Source organism: Pleuronectes platessa, chromosome 4 (assembly GCF_947347685.1).
Source record: "Pleuronectes platessa chromosome 4, fPlePla1.1, whole genome shotgun sequence".
NCBI lineage: Eukaryota > Metazoa > Chordata > Actinopteri > Pleuronectiformes > Pleuronectidae > Pleuronectes > Pleuronectes platessa.
The window spans coordinates 24,621,880-24,642,444 of record NC_070629.1 but is presented as its reverse complement, the minus strand read 5'-3'; the positions used below and the strand labels follow the sequence as shown (position 1 = coordinate 24,642,444).

Genomic DNA, 20,565 nt, shown 5'->3' with positions numbered 1-20,565 from the left:
GATGTAGTATGAGCATGCCTGACAAAATGTTCATTACTATAATGATCATTTAAAGCTAATGAAGTATTGAGGAGCTGCAAGCCTCCCTCATGTCAGCTCATTAAATCCCCTTACCCTTCTTTTAAACTCCAGTTTGTAGTTACACTCAAACCAGTAAGCACTAGAGTCCAGATTTGGGTAAATATGCGAGCAAAAATAAAAGGCCAAGCTGTTATTAAATAATTTATGACATCATTTTTTGAGTCACAGCGGCATTGCAGCAATTTGTGAGCAATCATCCCGCTGTGGCAGGGGTCAGCTGTTCTGCTGTAGCTGCCAATCATCTGCAGGAGACCCCAGAGGGATGGAATTACAAAGGTGTTCAACCATTTCCACTGTATCTGATTTCATCAACTATTTCCACATTGCTCCCTGTACACATATGCATAGAATCCAAGAGGCGATTTCCCAATGCTGTAGTGCCTGAGTAATAGTGGAACAGACCAGTCCAATCATTTATCAAATTCTATATATCCCCTCCAACAAGGAGGCTCCAGGCCCAGGCTGCTAATAAATGTGCGGCTTATTAGAGACAAATAGCACATTCCACTTCCTCAGATTCCAAAGAAACGAATGCTAAAGATTCTGCTGGGTGATGGAGTTGGCGAGAAAAGAAGGGAAAGTTTTCAGAAACACATTTCAAAACAGTCGAGGGACAGACTAACCTAAGACCACAGGCCAAAATGTGAGAAGAGACTAATCATGAAGGAAGGGAACAATTTAATTATTCTGATGTTTGGAAGTAAGTGGTCCGTGAAGGTTTCCAGTAGGTCAGAGAGAGGAGAGGAGAGAGGAGAGAGGAGAGAGGAGAGAGGAGAGAGGAGAGGAGAGAGGAGAGAGGAGAGAGGAAAGAGGAAAGAGGAAAGAGGAAAGAGGAAAGAGGAAGATGAGAGGAGGGAGGAGAGGAGATGAGAGGGAAGAGAGGAGAGAGAGGAGAGAGGAGAGAGGAGACAGGAGAGAGGAGAGAAGAGAGGAGAGAGTAGAAGAGAGGAGAGAGGAGAGGACAGGAGAAAAAGAGAGGAAGAGGACAAGAGACGAAGAGGAGAAGATCTAAAGAGAGGAGAGGAGACACTCAGTAATGTGTATTAATTGATGGTTTTCAGTGATCAACATCAACAGAGCAGAGGAAAGAATGAACATAGCTGACTTGTCATCTATATCATGCTGCCATCTTGTGGCAAAGCGGTACCAATACATGCCTCATAAAGTTCCTATACTGTAAAAAGACAAACAGTTTGGATGTATTAAAAGAGTAAACTGCTACTTTATGCAACAATAAAAACATGAATAGCATTAATTTTCTATATCTAGTAGTTCGCTACTAGTGATGTTTGCTGCTGATTATCATCCTTCAGGCGCTGGTGTCATAACTGTTCATTTTGTTTGTTGAAGTTTTATAAATTTTTGCATTTGTTCAATTGATTTAAACACAGGATTAATGATTCTATACTCTTTAAGCGCTCTGTGTTTTATTAACTTACAGCATTGTGTCTTTCTGCCCAACAGATAAAAAATACTCCGCAAATATGTTCCTGATTAATTTAATGTTTAAGCAAAAAAAAGGTAAAAATTCTTGTCTTTATGTCATTGGTAATGACACAAAGACAAGAATTGTATATATTATATATAAAAAAGATATAAATATATTTGGTTTTTGGATGAGATTTTGGACAAAAAAAAACACTTCATAAACATCACTTGGGAGCATCAGCATTTTTAAAAAGAGTTCTCTGAAAGTTGATAGGCAAAAACCATTCATTTGGAAAACCACTCAGCCAATTTACAATTATGAAAATAGAGGTGGACTGAAGCCCTAAACGTTGACATGACAATATATGACAATTTGTCACAATAAAAAAACATCACAGGTTCACAAAAACCACAACATAAGAAACTTTTCCATGTACCCACATTGCCTCTAATATTTTCATATGTAAAACTCTACAAGAAAGATCATAATTTTATCTCACAGTATATACAAGACAAACACAGAGGAGCAGTAATGACACGTTTCACTTTTTCAGGATTTGAACTATAGATATCAACAGTTTTAAGAAAAGTCCTGAGTACCAGAAGTAAGTAATGCTACAGTTGGACAGTTTGTATATGTGTCTGTGTGTGTGTGTGTGTGTGTGTGCGTGTGTGTGTGTGTGTGTGTGTGTGTGTGTGTGTTTGTGTGTGTGTGTGTACGTTTAAAGGGTCAGTGTTGTGACGAATGCTGGTGAACTTTTACTTGTCAATCGTGTTGCCCAGAGTTAGTCATAATGAATTAAGTGTAAATCAGATGCAGTTACAGTGTAAAACTCTAGATGGCAACATTTTCATCCATGAATTTCAAAGCCTGAAGTCTAAGAGCAGTTTTGTGGTGTTGGGAAAAAAATACAGCTTTTATATTTGTTCAAAGTCAGTGCATAATAGCAAATAGTCAATGTGCAGTCCTTAAAGCAGAAAGAGTGTGATCTCACTTATTCACAAACTTCCATTGCATTCAAATGTCCGATTTCCAGTGACTGAGCTTTAGTCCATTTGCACTTTACAAGAACCAGTGAGAAGTACCAGTATCCACACTGGAAACAGACCAGTGGCGGGAGAAGGCTGCGGATTTTCCCTCCAGCTCACAGCACCTCATCGACATGTGCACGACTCTGTCCGTCTTCCTCGGCCTCCATCTGCAGCTGCTTGTACTTTCTTTTGAAAAACCCAAACTGCAAAGGAAACAATTGAAGTTTCTAGTTATGTTACTTGATACAAAAACTCAGAATCAATAAAACACTGAGCACATATTTCAAAAGAGATTCCTGTGGATATTGTCAATTTCCTGTTTAAAAATAAAAAAATCCCTGATTAAAGGAACACGTCCTATTTTCTTGAATCCAGATACAGACAGTAAATATACTTCTGCTGCGTTGTAGAGTACATTTCTATGAGAAAACATTCCATTGACAAACTATAAAAACACTATTCAGATAATTTGAAAATGCTTTTCTTTATGCTGAAATGATTGTCACCAAAAACAAATACCTTCCACAGTAATCCTACAGCCAGAGCCAGCAGCGCCACACCGCCTATGACGCTGCCGACGATCACTCCCACCGGGACATCAGCCGTCTCCCCTGGTTTACTGACGCTCAGCACCACCTGGACAGCAGCAGAGACGTCACATGATCAAGACCACGTCCACAGGGTTGAAGGGAGAAGCGTCCCACTTTTGCAATTGAGAGATTCAAATCCACCTTCTTTGTTTGTGTAGAATATTTTAACATGATGTGCTCTAAAGCTTTGGCATGTGGTGTTTGAAAAACTGTGTTGCATTAAGAGAATAAAGTATAAGTGTTTCAAATAAGCTAAAAAATGATATAACATCTTCAGTATCATAAGTCTTTGGTTATTTCATGTCTCTATGTCCAGATACTAAAAGGGAATCTCACCGGCAGCTGCTTGAGTCCGATAATGACCAGGTCGGGGTTGGAGGTTTCCAGAGCCACACTGGAGGTCAGCTCGATGGTCTGATAGGTGGCCTGTCATTACAGAACGAATACAAATCAGTGCACCAACAGCTACAGCGTTGATTTATTGTTACAATGGTTATAAAAACAAACACAATAACGAGTTATAGAAAAGTTGTGAAAGAATTTATTTACCAGATTAAACGTGCCGCTCCAGATCCTGGTTTTCACCATCACAAAGTAGTCGCTCTTTACTTTAGTGTCTTTGAGGTTGCATTTGATATACTCACATTTAGCAGTTTTGCAATCCTGTCAATTAAAAACATTAAAATAAAAGGAAATCAGTGCACATCCCCAGTAAAATCCATATATAGATCGATAGATTAGATACAGTTGATCTATATGAGATGATCATATTAAAGTAAAATGTCTCCTGAGACACGTATATGAAAGTGGACACATAGGAAGAGGACAAGGCGACTGACCAGTGTGTCCAGGCCTCGGAGGTTCTCCTCGGAGAAAGTCACGTTGTGTGTTTTCCCACCGATCTTCAGAGGATCAACCAGGCTGCTGGAATCACAGCTGACAGAACCTCCCTGCAGGCAAACAGGACCTGGGTCATTCACTGCTGCAAGTTATTCAGTCAGATATATTTTACGCAGCCTGACTGAGTTCTTTGTTAACGGTTGCCACCAATCAGCTCATTCACAATCTGCATATGAAGAAAAAATTTTTTGAAAGTCAGATGTTTTGTTGCTACAAACACTATAAATACTATAAATTGCCGATTTGGTGTCAACTAGAACATTTATTGGATAAAACAGGTCTTAAACACTTTTAAAAACTTTGTACTCACTGATTGTGGGACCACTTTGGTGACGTAGAGGAGATTGTTTCCACCTTTAGTCGTCATGGGCAGACCAATGGTCAGATACAGGAGGTTCACCGCGAAGGTCCCTGTTGAGACCTTTGAGTAAAAAAATTATTTTAATGAATGTCTCAGATGCTTATGAGAAATGAATTGATTACATGTTAAGAGACGGATTCGTTTGTTGCACCTTCACAGTGAAGTTAAACTCCGGGCCGATGTCGTCAAGAGTTTTCACCGAAGTTACGAGCGCGTTGGTCGTATTCGCCACGTAGAAGTTGATGTTCGACTGCCTGAGATGAAGAAACATGACCTGTTAATGCTTTCCTCATCATCAACTGTCAAATCAAACACTTCATTACAAAATAAAACGCAAAATCACCTGGATAAAACAATCCCTGCATCATATCGGACAGGAAGGGATATGTCCACCTTGTTGTCGGCCGGTCGTTCCTCTTTACCATCGCTGTAAAAGATGAAACGATAAAAACCATTATCACAACACTTTTCATTAAAAGACACATTTGATCAGTGACTGGTGAGAAAGTACCTCTTAGCCTCGAAATTCACCTCAGCTCGGTTTTGCATTTGATCGAGACTGTATTCCAAATTGAGCTGAAATTTCACCTGAAATAAAAATTAAAAAAATATATATAACATGTGAAAAATCAGACACTGACAAATTCAAATCAAAATTGTGCACACGTAGAGACACTTGCCTCTTCATTTTTCTTCAATGCTGGATATCCCACTAGACAAGTGACAGTTTGTGTTTCTGTCGAGGTGCATTTCACATTGTCCGTCTGCAAATTCAAAGTTCAGAACATTACATAACTCAAGTGTTTCCAAAATGGGATGGATTGATTCAAAAACATGTTAAATGATTTGATAAGGATGCATTTGCTGAGTGAATTCCAGTTTAGCTTGGTGTCCACTCACAGGAGGAAAGACGGAGGAGTAGTACAGGTTGCTGGAGAACGTGGCCGACACCCGAGCGTTGTACGCGTTCTCCTTCTTGTTCCTCACGACAACTTGAAACGACACCTCTCGGTTGTTGGCGCTGACCAGGATGGGAGCTGAGCTGCAACACCAAGCAGAATACTGATGATATCATCTACTTGACCAGGCGGATGGTTAAATTCATCTTTCCCTATTTCATTAATAGATGAGAGCTGAGGGCGATTTATTCAGAATTCAAAAGATTGTTCCTCTTTTCTCTTAACGTCCATAACTACAGTGAAAACAAACAGTAAACCTGACGTTTATAAGTGGATCATTCTGCTGTATTAACCTCTAGTTAGATTAGGAAATACAAAAAGATGCAGCCAGATGGAACTAAGAATGAAGAGCAGCTGCAAACCCACATGTTATCATCATGTGAATAAGTGTGGGACAGTCTTATGTGTGTTTTCTCTGCTGTGTAACATGGTTTACTGCTGGGAGCGGCCGGTGGTGAAGAGATTCTTCAACTGTTGCATTTACAACCCGACAGCTTACAACACACTCTACACTAGAAGACCTTATCAGAAGCAAAGAAGTCACAAAAACAAACAGAACAAAGGTTAACCTTGGTGTCGCTTTGCACTGACTTATAATGTATAACTTTGCCTCTTGCTGTTGTGGTTAAAATCAGCTGTTGATCCTAATATTGAAATAGCGAAATATACAAATTGTTTATGACCCTCGATCTGAGTTAATTTATTACCTCTGTCAAGTTAGGTTTTAACCTGCGTCTGTCTGTTAGCAGGATTATGCAGAAACTACTCAACCGATTTTCTGAATACTTAATAAGAGGAAGTGGCCTGTGCCCGGGATGAACTCTCTAAGTTATGAGGGGAGTTTCCCCTTTTCTTTAATTACAATTTATTAATCTTTTACTAAGTTCTATGCTAATTAAACAGTCATACCTTTCCTCTTTTTTTGTGCTGCAAAGTCTTATAAACTGAAAAAGAGCTCACATTTCTACAGCTATTAACTTTAGGGACAGACTCATTAAACAGAAGAAGTAGGAAAAGGTAGCAGAGTTATTGTTCATATCAGGAGTTACAACCAAAACTCTCCTTTACAGTAAGAGGCTGGTTGAGAAGATTGTATCTTTCCTCATCTCACAAGTGACTCAGAGAAAAGACAGGAACAAGTCGTGTCTGAGCTTGTTCAGTCGCTGTATCATGTTCACTTTAAACTTCCAACTCTAAATCCGGAGGGGAAACCACCGCACATGAGGTAAAATCAGGAAACATGTGATGCAGTAGATAACATGTATGTGAGAGAGGATAGATTCTCACCTGGACGCCTTGGAGTCGGTGGTCACACTCAGCACCAGATCACTGATGCACACATCGTCAGAGCCACAGTCTTTAGTGAAGGGAATCTGAAACCGTGACACAGAAACACATTCAGAACACTTATTGCTTATTATTATTTATCACTTCAGTTCTTTATTCTCCTGTAGCCTCTTCAGAGAAAACAAAACATTTTGGATGAACTTTAATTTTGTTTCGCGGAAAACACAACGTTCTAACAAAAACTAGCGTGACTGACTGAAATACTAATTATCACACACACAGACACACAACATGTAATTTAAAATGACTGTACAATCACCTCTGAAGTGTACCGATTCTCGCACTGTGTTAGTCACTTACAAAGAACTGCGAGGCCCTGGGAGAAAACTGATCCAGGACGGGATTCACATCCGGATTCTTCTGCTCGATTTCCACCTTTAAACTGAGGGAATTGACAAAGTCGGGTGTCTCCTATGGACGAAATGGAGAGACAGCAATAAGGCCTTATCAACGTGCTCAGATAAAATGTATGAAGGGAATCGTAAAAAAGAAACAAATCATTACCTGAACGTAAACCTCGTAGTCTCGGCACAGGGGGGTAGAGGATATCTTTGCGTTTTCTGTGAGGAAGCGTTCATTGTTTTTTGTAAACATTCCTCTTGATGTCACGTGTGAAGCTTGAAGGTCGGCGTCCAGAGTCAAGGTGTAAGATATGTCTGAAAAGAAATAAAGAAAAACTGAGTGTGACACATCTGAGTTCGATTATATTCTCTAAAAAAAGATTTGGAAAGAATGAGGATCGCTCAAACAGAAATTTAACATTTTGGGAAATAGGCATATTGGATTTCTTGCCTGGATTTAGATGAAAACTGTAATATCACTTGTTAGTCTTAGCTTAGCTTAGTTTAGCTTAGCTTAGGATAAATACCAGAAAGTGGAAACAACAATCCTTTATTTTAGGTATAGGAGTGTTTCCTATATTAATCTTTAGTGAACAGAGTTGACATCTTCCCGATCGGGTGATGTGATTTACCGATGGGTCCGACAGGATTCTTCGGCCTGAACGCAGCAGTGAAGCAGAGGCTGGTGATGAAACACGAAAGCTTGCGCCCGGAAACAGTGCAGGGTTTGTTGAAAATGTTGATTTTATTGGGGTTGAAAGAAGCTTTAGTTGAGACCGACGCCACACCTCGGGACCTGGAACACACAATTCAACAGTCAGAGTTTGTTCCAGGATGTGGGAAGAACCGAAGAACGGTATGCACTTCTCTATCTACTAACATGGAGGAGACAGGATTTCCATGTTTCCCACATATGGTGCTACTGGGTTAACTCACCAGAGCTGCACCACTTTTCCATAGGCACCGATTGAGATGTCTGGGAGCGAATCATCATTCAGGTCATGGAAGCTATCGAGGGATCTTCCAAAGAACTGCAGTTGAGGATCCAGTTTGGAGCCAAAGATTCTCTGAAAAAGACAAAACAAATCTCATCACTCATATTGTCACAGAGTTGAATATAACTGAGTATGCTATAAAGTAATCGTGTTTCTCTTGATACCTGTGAGAAGTCTTTGCTTAATGTCTTCTTGTCTCCGTTGTAGATGTAAATGACGCCTTTCTGTCTGTCCTCTAGTGGCGATCCAACAACGACGTCGTTGAAACCGTCCAGGTCCAGGTCGGGAATGACGTTGATAGCCGTCCCGAAACGTGCATTCTCAGTCGGGTCAGGACCGTTGAGGAATCCCTGCTCATTCAGAATACCCTTCAAATGAGAGGACAGAGAAAAGACAGGTATAAGTAGATGCTACACTTCCTTTACACCTAAGATAATGTCCTTCAAGCTTCACAAAACTATAAATTAACTTTCTAAATCATGAAATAAAACCTCACTAATCTTTTAATTGTCTGAAGAGGGACCATCACTCTCCCGTTCGCTGTAGCTCAGGAAATCCAGAAGACATAATGTGTTTACCTTGGTGACAGAGAAGAGATAGACCCGGCCCTCTTCTCTGTTCAGCTCGCTCATGAACATGGGCGCCCCCACCAGCAGGATGTCCGTCGTCCCGTCTTTGTCCACGTCCAGGGAGCACAAGACGCTCCCAAAGTAGGACCCGATCTACGAGGAGAGGATTGTTTTACTGACGATGGGTTAAAGGTGTCAGGTTAAAGCACCTGTACACAGCTGGTACCTGGGGACAATGTAAACCTGAGATGACAGTACCTGTTTCCCTCTTTCTGAATCGATGATAGCGGTTTGCTTCTCGGCGTTGACGGTGTAGACGATGACTTGTCCAGAGTGGTTGGAGCGAGGCGCCCCGGCCACAAAGTACAGAGTGGAGCCGTCGTTCAGTGTGGTGACAGAGTAACCTGGAAGTGAACACGAGTAACACATTCACTGCTCAACATCCCAACTCGAACGACTTGATCAGAGCCTGATTTTACCAAAGTACTGTACTCAAAAACTGTTTTGAAGTATTTGTACTTTACTTACAGAGGGACGGATTGGGAATTCAGGGATTTCACTAAACTCTATGCAATGTATGGTATGAATGAAGCATGTCTCACTAGAGGTGATTAGCGGAGAAAACTATCCTGATCCATGGATTATGGGTTTGCAGGGATTACGGTTTCACATTCAAAATCTAGCAGGGATTACGGTTTCACATTCAAAATCTACCTAAATAATCCCTTAAGAAATAAACAAATCAATAATACATAAATTTGGATTGTGTTGTGTTCAACATATTTTCCAGACATTTCCTAAAATACTTGTGTGCTTTACTTTTAATCAAAACATAGTTCATGCACTGCAAAATGGCAAATTTTACTGAAGTAAATCAGCTCTATATTTCTTCCACCACTTAACTTAGATCAGATAGTTTAGCACAGTGTCAAGAAACCAAGTCAACCAGGCTCAATTATCGTCTCCTCTCACTCCCATTCTGGATAACCCGGACTTCCTGCCAGGCTGTAGGGATCAGGGCTTTAAAGTGTGGAGCACCCAAGGGCTGAAGAAAATGGGTGATCTATTTAGAGGCCAGACTTTACTATCCTTCAAGCAGTTGCAACAACAATTTGGTTTATCCAATCAGGGTGACTTGTACAGATATTTACAAATGAGAGATTTCATAGTTAAAGACACCACCTTAACGGCTAATAACACCACTTCGTGTGTGGAGAAGGCCTTGTCTCTGCAGATTAGTAAGAAATGTATTACTGTTTTTTACAAAGCTCTGAACTCTAATTCTCCTCTTACCTCACAAACCACCAAGCAAGCCTGGGAGAAAGATCTAGGCGTTGCTATAGATGATGCTGACTGGCAGGAAGTTTGGTCTCAGGCCATGAACATTTCTGTGTGTAACCGCACCAAATCCATACAGTTCAGAATTGTACATCGCACGCATATAACACCTGTTGTCAAGAACAAAATGGATGCTAATATCTCCCCGCTCTGCTGGAAATGCAACTCTGAGACTGGTAATTATGTCCACTGCCTCTGGTCATGTGTGAAATTACAAAGCTACTGGTCTGGTATTGTGATTGAACTGACTGTTATCTTTGGTGTCCCAATACGGATGGACCCTATGTGCCTGATACTTGGTCTCCCGGATGGTCGGATCACTGACAGTAAACACAGGAGACTTTTCAATATACTGTCTTTTGCTGCTAGAAAGAACATTCTACTCTTCTGGAACAAGAATGTTGCTGCATTCCTGGAATCTTCTTATTCTGACCTAGTGCTGGATAGGCTATGGAGGAGTGATCACCCTGATCTAGATCCAGATTTTGACTGGGAACAGGTGTGGACGAATATCAGGGAGGCTTCCCGCAACCCGGACCACCAACAAATTCATTTCAATTATGTCCATAGAACTTATCTCACACCACGTAGACTGCATGCTATGAAACTGATAAATGATCCGTCTTGCAGCCTCTGCAATTTAAATTCCCCTGGTACGTTCATTCATATGGTGTGGGAGTGTCCACCGGTCGAACAGTTTTGGATTAGGGTGGCCTCTAAACTATCAGATCTGACCTCTGTAGCTGTTCCAGCTACTATACCTGTCCTGCTACTGACTGACTTATCTGGACTTGGTCTATCGAGGGCTGTGAGGCGGGTTGTGCTTGCTGGTATTACAGCCGCTAAGAAGCTGGTCGCACTGCGGTGGAAGCCTCCCCACTCTCTTGTCATTAGACACTGGATGTTGAGTTTTTTGGATGTTGTGTATCTGGAGATGTCAACTGCCAGAATAAATGGTGCGAAGGAATCTACACTGAATGATTGGCGAGCTGTGGCCAACTCATTGAAAGATTTATTACAATGATCATGTCCTGAACCTGTGCAATTCTTAATGTTTTCTGTATGTGCATGTGGTTGCAGGATTCCTCTCTTTACTATTTTGCATGAATATAACTGGGGGGGTGGGGGGTGGCACCTTTTGTGTTTTATTTTATTTTATTTTATTTTGTGTCTGTTCTTCTTTTGATGTTTTGAATTCAGCGGCTGATGAGACCAGTAAATGTTGAAGGTCTTAGATTTTGTGTAATATTGTGCTTATGATAGATATTACGGTAATATGTGCTGCTGAATCTTAACACTTTGTTGTATGTTATGTCTTTGTTGTTATTATCTGTTGTGTTATGCTAAATGTGTTAAATTCTGTCACATTTCAGTTAATCAATAAAAAATATTTGATCACAAAAAAAAAAGAATGTTGCTGCATATTGGGCCCACACTGTCATCTTCCTTGCTTCGTGGATTTCCCAGATCAGCCTAGCCTGTCTTTGTGACTTTGTCTTAGGTGGTTACGTGCACCTTGTAGCCTCGCTATGTTTGTATGCTCTGTATTGACTCCTATCTGGACTCTGCCTTGTCTTGATGTGGGGGATTGAGGGGGAGGGGGGGCGGGATGGAAAATGTGCCCACTGTCATTTATTTTTATTTTCTTAATTATTTTCTATTTACTGTACGCACATGCCCACTTTTAGTTTTTTTCCCCCTTTTCTGTCGTGTCTGAGTAGTTCTGTATGTTCTGTGTTATGAGAAAATGTAATAAAAATATTATAAAAGAAAAAAAAAGAGACCAAGTCAATGTATAAGATCTGCATAAATATGGTCCCTTCCCTCAGCTAAATATTTATAACGGCATTATCATAACTCCTTAGATTCTCCTAAAACATATATCAAGCTAATTTTAAATGCAGCCTCACCACAGCTATTCTATGACAATGAAGTATTTAACAGGACGGTAAAGGGAAGCTATGCTACGAGTATGCATGCAGGTAATAATGATGGTGAAATGAGCTGTGGCCTCTACTGCCCTTCTAATATGTGTGGGAAAATCTTTTTTTTTTCACTCCACAGAATCATGATGAAAGAGGTGGTTGACGACCATTTCTCAAAAAAAACAGTTCCTCTCAAATACCCCACAACTGTTAACCACCTCGGCCTCTGTCTGTCTGTGTGAAACACATCAAACAGCTCAATGTGAAGATCTGCTACCTTCCCATCCCTGTGTGGTCTCATGCACAGATTAAGTATCGGAGTATTGAGTATCGGGATAAAAACCAACAAAAGAGTGAATCGTAAAACACCGACCCAGTAGTGAGCTGTGGTTTCTGTCTTGAAGGGCCGCCTCAAAGGCTGAGAAAGGGAGAATGTCGACTTTGGATCCTTTTTGATGGACGACAGTCCCGCTCCAGGCGTAAGCTCCCACTGCTCCCAGCATCATCACGTCCTTTAACGGCATAAAGGTCAAAAAACTGTTGGTTCACACACTGAGCAGCAACATGTTTGAATGTGGTTTTTAGGTTAGTCAGCAGAATTATACCACAGTTGATGGTGGAGAGGACATTGTTTAAGATCATGGTCAGCAAGCTGTACAAAAATAAGCTTCCTTTTTCCTTCCAGAGAAAACGTTGTGTGGGTTCACAGAATTCTATGTGACCCGTCAAATTCTGGGAGGAGCTGTTTTGTCAGTTATGGTCACATATTGCTTTCTGATAGATGATCAGTCTTCTGTTATCAACACATTTTAAGACACTGAGAACAGGAACTGGTGGCTGGTGGTGTGCAGAGTAACAACACCACTAGTAAAAAAAAGAAAGACACTCTACTCTCCCTCTATGATTCAATCTATAACACTGTATTTACTGTTTATGTGTATATGTTGTATAATACAGTGCACTGAGAAGCACTGAACCACGGACAATAGCCTGCGCCACGCGGACATGTTCAAGGTTTAAAACTAAGAGGAAGATTCTTGCTGCTGTGACACGTTCTCTGGTTCTAAAGGTTCACGAGGCAGCGCTCTGTACCTGCTGGCTGGAGTAGTGGGCGCTGAACCCAACCTGGGACATCTCCATTTTGAAGTTGTCTCCCCCTTTCCCGGTGCCTTTGTGGGAACAAACCGTCATTTAGAGATTTGGAAACAGACAAAGTGGAAGATGTGTGTGTATAACACTTGTTTTTAATGATAGGGTCCTCAACTGTGATGGACACGTTGAGACATGCCTGGATGTGTTTCTTTAAAGCAACAGGAAAGGCAAAATAGATAACATGCACCTTCTATGTTGAAGATGCGGTTCCCCAGTGTTCCGGTGATGGTGGAGAGGGCCGCCTCCTCAGACACATTGAAGAAGAACTTCTCTGTGGGTAAACTGGCGATGGATTTGATTTCTTTTATCAGGTTATCTGTGTTGATCTGGTTTCTAATATAATAACCAAGGACCTGGAGAGAAAGGAAAACAATCAGGATCATGACGCGATTGACATCTACGTACTCTCATCACCGGGACAAACACACTGCTTAGTTTAGTCATATTAATCAAATGTTAGTTACAGAATTAATGATTAAACAAAACCCCACTACAGTGAGTTTTAATGGGATTTAATGAGTTGTTCCTTACAGCGATACCAAAGCGGGTGATTCCCTCTTTCTCACATTCTCCAATGACCGTGTCCCTGAAAGCTCTGTCATGAGACTCTCCGTCCGTGACCACCACCATCACCTTGGCAGCGCCCGGTCGAGCTCCATGCTTCTGATTGAAACCCCACTGACTGAAGAGAGCACACACACACACACACACACACACCTCTGTAATATCCCATTTATTAGCAAGGGATTAGAAAAGTGACTGTACACCACAGTTTATTTAGTGAAAGACGTCAGTACTAACCTGGCATACTCGATGGCTTGGAAGGTATTGGTTGAGGTACCGAACATCTGTTTGATGCCGGACGATGCTTTCAGCACTTCTTCTTTGGTTTTATAGTCGTTCAGTTTGAATTCAAACTTGGGATTAACGCCGTACTGAATGACACTGACCTGGCCAAATGAAAAAAACATGGTTTGATTAAGCACAGAAGGCGATTTACACAAAATCCTTAAAGCAACCAGCTATTATCTCCCCGCTTCAGTTACCTGTGTTCTTGTGGGTCCGATGTCCAGCGTGGGGATTAGTTTCTGGAGGAAATCGTTCATTGGTTCCCAGGGATAAATGCTGTTGGAGCCGTCTAAAACAATCACGATGTCCATAGGTCCTCCACATGCTGGAAATGTCATGAGAGGGGACAGAATAGGTTGAAGCTCCTGTTTTTCTACTTTTCATACAACCATTGGAAAAATAAAAAAGGTGTCTGACTTAAGTAAGTTTGAGCTAAAAGTAAAAAATTATACAAATATAACACAATTATACCACAAACACAAAAAAAACAACTGAGTCCAGATGAGAAACATTAATTGGAAAATCTATTTCCCACTTTGCCGCTTAAAAATAGCTGTTTTAAAAGGAAGGAAGTGAAGGAACCATTTTAAAAACTGTTCTTCAACTCAAAAAACTGCATTTGATCAAACGTTGGTCACTGTGATGGACTTCTATCATTCTCTTATTAACCGACACTGACACCTACTCTGGACGGCCGGAGAGAAGGCCGGCAGGGGCTTGAAGAGGGGACTCATTTTGGCACATATTCCAGGGTAGTAGTTCTGGTTGCCACACAGCTGTCCCCACAGAGGACCGCACGTCTGTATGGGACAAACCACAGAAGTAGAAAGGACGGTCTTAAGGGACATTCAAGATCACCAGTGCCTTTAAATGATCCGTGGAAGCTCTCACGAAACCTGGGACACCATTCAGCTGAAGAGCAGTTTTATTCAGTAACTTCCATGTAACCAGTGATGAATTTGCTTGAATGACCGACATACTTCCTGTTACCAGACAATAAGATCTTAATGGAAATTTAAAGGGAAGCAATGAATTAACATGATGACAGAGCTGTATCATCCAAGGGTGCTCATCACAAGTGAAGCCTGTGTTTCTAAAAAGGATCAAAACTATTAACATTCCATTAAAAGTGGACGAGTCTCTGAAATAATATTATTTAACACACACACACACACACACACGCACACACACACACACACACACACACAGACGTACCATCAAACCATTGACTGCAGGCATCCGGGTGAGAGTCAAACCCAGGTGCATGTTGTCGTAGAGGTTTCTCACATCTGGAATACTGACAGAATCTGTGGCAAAAGGCAGCATCACATGAAAGTTCACATTACAGATGTTAAATCAGAAACTCATACAATCTGCACAATTATCCTGAACTCCACGTACGGACAGTAAACAGGTTTTTCTGTAGAACTCACTGCTTCTGTTTGTTTCTATTTTTTTTACATTTTCAAAACAGGCAAAAAGGAAAAACGTGTCAGGACAGCCTGGAGGATTTTATATGCTGACTCATCTTTTCAGTAATTCCTAGGTGTTTTTATTGTGTATGGCCAGTGTCAGTGAGCCGGGGGGGGAGAGGTGAAGTTGAAACAGCAAAACACCAAACGTTACCTTGAAGATTGAGCTTGTCGCAGCTGTTTCTGGCCCCGGAGACTGGACACTTGTAAACGTCCCCCTTGGTGTTTTGTTTGAATCCACTCCACGGAGCGCCGACCAGGAGCCTGCAGGAAACAGCCAGATTCATCTGTCATGATCACACCCACCATGACCGTGGATGTTCTTTGTGCAGCGTGCACGACCACATGTACACGCAGGGGTTGAACATTCATCCGAAAATGGTTACACAATAATCCACACACCGTGATGCGTTTCTGTGGAAAGATTACGTAATTTTTTTACGACTTCAAGAGTTTGTAGAGATAACAGTGGGACGACAGTGGGATGTACAGTGAGAGACCTAGAAACTTTCCCAGTTACACAAACAGAGGGTGGCACTCCTCCAGACAGGGACTTGCTCTGTGAGACGGTGACTAAGGGTGTGCAACATCCAGACGTGCACGGATAAGAAGTTTAGTTAATGTTTTACTAAATGTGAGTGAGGCACTGAACACGACGTGTTTGAGACACACTTGATGGAAGCAGCTCAGACTGACTCACTCTTAGTGTTGGAGGAATGAATAATAATGATAATAATTATAGATTTAAAAGGGGTGCCTTGCAGATTTCTCAAGGTCACCTGACCAAACAACTTTGGACAGAACTATGTCAAAACAGCTTGTCAACTATTATCAATGCCCGTTACAGATTGATTAACTATAATATTCTACATCAATTATATTTTACCCCAGAAAAATTACACTCATTCAAATCTAACCTGTCAGAAATGTGCTTTAGATGTGATACTGAAGTTGGTTCCTTTTTGCATTGTACCTGGCTGTGTATGAAAGTTAGGCCTTTCTGGCATGATATCTGCTCCACTTTAACCAGGATCACGGGAGTAAATATTTCAGTGGACCCTGAACTTTGTTTATTGGGGAACTTAACAAGTATTCGCCGTTCTCTAACCAATGCACAACTCAAATTCATTGAAGTTGCTCTATGTGTGGCTAAGAAGTGCATTGCAGTGTCATGGAAATCTGTCTCCCCTCTTCTTATTGACAGGTGGTCTGTTGAGATGAATAGTTGCATCCCCTGGAAAAAATCACTTATTGTCTCAGAAAACGATATAACACCTTTTTGAAAATTTGGCAGCCATATTTAGACCATATTGGTACATCTCTTATACCAAATACTTAATGACTTAATGTAGTTTTTTGTATTGACCTTGAACACTGACCTTTTTTTTTTTTTTTTTTTTTTTTTTAAGGGGGGCGGGGGGCACTTTGTCCTTTGTTGTCCTTTGTTGTCCTTTGTTATGTCTCTATACTGTTTGTATACTGATATGTTTGTTTGTACACATTACATATAAAACTGAAACTAAAACATTTCAAAAAAATAAAATAAAGGTCACCTGGCAATATAGAGAAATAACAAAAAAAATCAGTAGAAGAAACAGTGACTAAAACAATGCTAGTTTAAAAAGATGAGTTTTCAGACAGGATTTGAAAATGGGGAGAGAGAATTCACTCGGCATCGTGTTGGACAGGAACTAACTTCAGTGGAGCTGGAACCATCAAGTTGTCTTTAAATATATATATGTGTCACTAGTGCAAATTAATATAATGCATTTCCTGACTGTCAGTAAGTGAATGAGGGGGATTGGAGGACATATGAAAAGTTGACAGCCTTTCTCAGTACACTGCTGCTCACAGATAATCTTCCATCTCAATAGAAAACCACAAATGTTAACCTCATGGTGATGCAAGAGGAGAAGTGTTCACAGCACGAAGCATTTAAACGTTTCTTCACAGTGTTAAACTAACTTGCTGATAAAGTTCAAATTAATCATCATGCGCATTAGAAGCAAAACGTCCAGCACAGTAAATTGTGACCTAGACATCAGACACCCTGGTTAAAAAAAAACAAACACTTTCATTGAACAGAAGAGGAAAGTGATGATTTAAACTCCCACCATTTGCCTTCATGGTTGCTCGTCTGCAGGACCGTGTAGCCGAACTCCTCCGCCGCCGGTCCACTGAAGATCTTGGCTCCTGCGGTGCCGACGTTGAAGGACTGTGACTTCCAGACGCTGTGGGCTGGTGGAGGAGAAAGCTTTGATAAGGTGACAGTGACACTGATGGAACGGCACCTTAACAACACCATATAACACTTTATACTGGTAATAACGACCCTTTCAAATCCACAACAACGACTAAAGCATCTGAAAACAATACAGATTGATGTTCATAACCATTGTGTGACATGTTTGTGCTTGTGTATCTACAACTTGAAAACAAATAGTTGTAGTCATCTCTGTTCTTATAGGTGGAGAGGTGATTTCTGATGTCTTATCTTACACATCAACCAACAGGACTTCCTTACCAGAGGGTATAGTTTATTTTCTGAGTACCTGAGTCACATCTTTTAAAAACCACAACAGCTTGACTCACGAAGGCACAGCACTGGAAAGGCTTTGCAACACACAAAGGTCACACTCTCTGCATTAATAGACATTGTGGAGCTGTGTTTTTCTCCACTGACACGATGCATCTTGAAAAGCAGCAGCCCTCTGATCCCCCTCGGGACATTTGCCTGTCTGTGAACGCTGGACCCACAAGCCGCTACAGGCAGAGCTCAGCTATTAGCCTGCCTTCCCCTCAATCAACAGGCACAGGAATGTGGATGGGTTCTGGACTGAGGAGACCTTCTCCAGCACACACTTCTCCTGCCACGCCTTTTTCTACCTGCAGCACAAAGTATAGCACAGTGCTTCCTCTCTGGGAGGTTCTGCAGAGCCAGAAACACATTCATACTTCCTTCCATTGCAGCAATGGGAGCCGTGCATATAGGAGAATGATTAAAAGTGTCCGTCTGTCTCTTCAAGAGGGTTCATGTGCCACTTCTGAAAACACCATAGACTGGACGACAGAACCAATCTAGGTGTATTGCCTCCCTCCTGAGTGGACTGTGGATCCTTCATTTGACAGCAGAGGTAGAACTCTTTTGCAGGATGTTGTAGAAATCCAGTTTGAAAACAAAAGCTCTGCCAAACCAAAGTCCTCCAGTCATTTCATTGTGAGTGTGCACCCACCCCTGATACTGTGCTATTCACGTGCCAATGACAACATGTAACCATCACATTCTGTACCCATGACGAATCACTAATAATCTATTCTCACCACAGTTCCATTAAAACTGTCAAAAAATAAATAAATCAATAAATAAAGGACCGGACGATCCGACTTCTTCTCTTTGCGTCGATCAGCCAAAGTTCAAAGTGCAAGAAGAGGCTCAGTACTTACAGAGGAGTGTGAGGACGAAGCAGACGTTCCTCCAGGTGAGCTCCATCGTCTTTTACTCCATGCGCGTGTGTGTGTGTGTGTGTGTGCGTGTGAGGTGAGCAGATGAAGACAGCGCACTTGTCAAAGTTGCGGCTGCGGCGTCGACACTCGGCGGTGACGCGGCGCGCAGACTCTCTAAATAAGGCAATGCGCTGCGCTCCTTCCTGGGACCTGCTCATTCAAGAGTTTGACCCGAGTGTCGACACAGGGTGTGAACTGGAGTGTGTCTGTTGTGAAGGGAGGAAGAGGTGGCTGCAGGGCACGTGGTTACAGCAGCCAGGGATCTGGTGGAATGCGCAGAGGATAGAGGGTGATGATGAAGAGGAGGAGGAGGAGGAGGAGGAGGAAAGTTTAAAAGTTTTGGTGCTGTAAAGATAAAAGTTGAAATCTGGGAATTTGAAGGGAAAGTTCACCCCAAAATGAAAATTCACTCATTATCTACTCAGCACTTTGCTGGTAGAGGAGTGGGTGAAAGTGTGTCTGTCCACAAAATAATGTTTTATTCAGTTTCAGGGATAAACAGCGTTGCAGCCAAATCCAATACTATTAAAGTAAATGGCGACCACTTCTTCAAACAGAACAACTGAAGTAAAATGCCTCCATACTGCTCCTGTGGTGTCGTCCAAGTGTCCGTAAGATCCAACATCCCAATTCAATGGGTTTGGCTGCAGCACCTGAAACTCCAAAAGTGTTTTGTGGACTCAAACACTTCAGATAATGAGTGAATTTAAACTTTGGGGTGAACTATCCCTTTAAATACACAGTAAAATTGAACCCCAAACAAATGTCAGCGTTCAATACATGTTCAAATCCATCAGCCTCAGTTTAGATGATATTTAATCAGAGCCACAGTATGAGTGGACAAACAACTCTTAAATCAGCACATGTCAAATTAAAAAATAATTATCAACACATCAATTATCAGTTGACAATCTGAGGCTTCTCTCATCCCCCATGAGCCTGAACCCTATCATTTTTGTTTTAAAAACTCATATCAGAGCAGGAAGTGATGTCTGAGAGTAGAATAAGGCGTGTAGAATATCAAGAAGAACCCCGCCCCCCCAAACAAAAGAAAGTCTATTATGGGATGTTGGAGGAATGTTTCTTTTGTGGGAAACAATGAAGCATTGGAGCATTTTTAAGAGGCTGTAAAAGAAGTAGGGAAGGATTTGAAGGATTATATTTTTCCTCAATGACTTGTTTCATTCCAAATGTTGTGTTTTGGAAAGAGGGCTGCTGCTCAGTAGCTGCATAATCACATCCTGTTGTACATCCATGTTGTTTCGTTACTGTAAAAAGAAAAAAGAAGTCCCATTTGAATATTATCATTAGAAGGGAGACTGGCCGAAAAAGACCAGTTGAGTTGTAATTGGACGTATGACTCAGCCCCTGAAAGGAGCCGGTGTCTGTGGCTCTGGAGGACGTCTGAGAAAAGATCCCTGATGCTGTCATCTCAGCGACAGACTTTTTAACACAAAGCCTGCCTTGTGAATTGGGGTTGTGGAATTTGAAAGATGAGGGCACTTGGCAGCCGTGGTGGGTCAAATGAAAGGGATGCCGTTCTAGTTCCCTTGTGTGGGAAATGAAGGCAGAGTCAGCATTTCCCAGCTTCCGGTGAAGACTTTTTTTAAAGGTGCTATATCTCTGATGCTAAATGTGACTTCTTGGTTGAGATGGTCCCTATGGCAATGTGCTACACAGGAAGTGTACAGCCTCCGAGGTCAAACTGGACGCTTCCTTGAC

At 41.5% G+C, this 20,565-nt stretch overlaps 1 protein-coding gene across 1 annotated transcript; it reads right to left on the bottom strand.

Annotated features, from left to right (window-relative positions):
- Window positions 1-2,269: 2,269 nt before the first annotated feature.
- itga2.2 (integrin, alpha 2 (CD49B, alpha 2 subunit of VLA-2 receptor), tandem duplicate 2) lies at window positions 2,270-19,010 on the bottom strand. Its single transcript, XM_053420791.1, has 30 exons — window positions 18,784-19,010; window positions 17,454-17,577; window positions 15,494-15,603; window positions 15,083-15,174; window positions 14,553-14,667; window positions 14,065-14,192; window positions 13,820-13,968; window positions 13,550-13,700; window positions 13,206-13,371; window positions 12,959-13,035; window positions 12,240-12,378; window positions 8,862-9,007; window positions 8,613-8,756; window positions 8,199-8,402; window positions 7,976-8,106; window positions 7,672-7,835; window positions 7,203-7,354; window positions 6,999-7,109; window positions 6,639-6,724; window positions 5,293-5,434; window positions 5,073-5,156; window positions 4,904-4,980; window positions 4,736-4,819; window positions 4,544-4,646; window positions 4,342-4,452; window positions 3,971-4,081; window positions 3,681-3,794; window positions 3,468-3,557; window positions 3,061-3,177; window positions 2,270-2,744 (listed from the first exon to the last, which is right to left on the bottom strand). Exons 1-30 carry the CDS (start codon window positions 18,827-18,829, stop codon window positions 2,655-2,657), a joined length of 3,558 nt encoding a protein of 1,185 aa, XP_053276766.1. The 5' UTR covers window positions 18,830-19,010; the 3' UTR covers window positions 2,270-2,654.
- Between the last annotated feature and the right edge of the window lie 1,555 nt (window positions 19,011-20,565).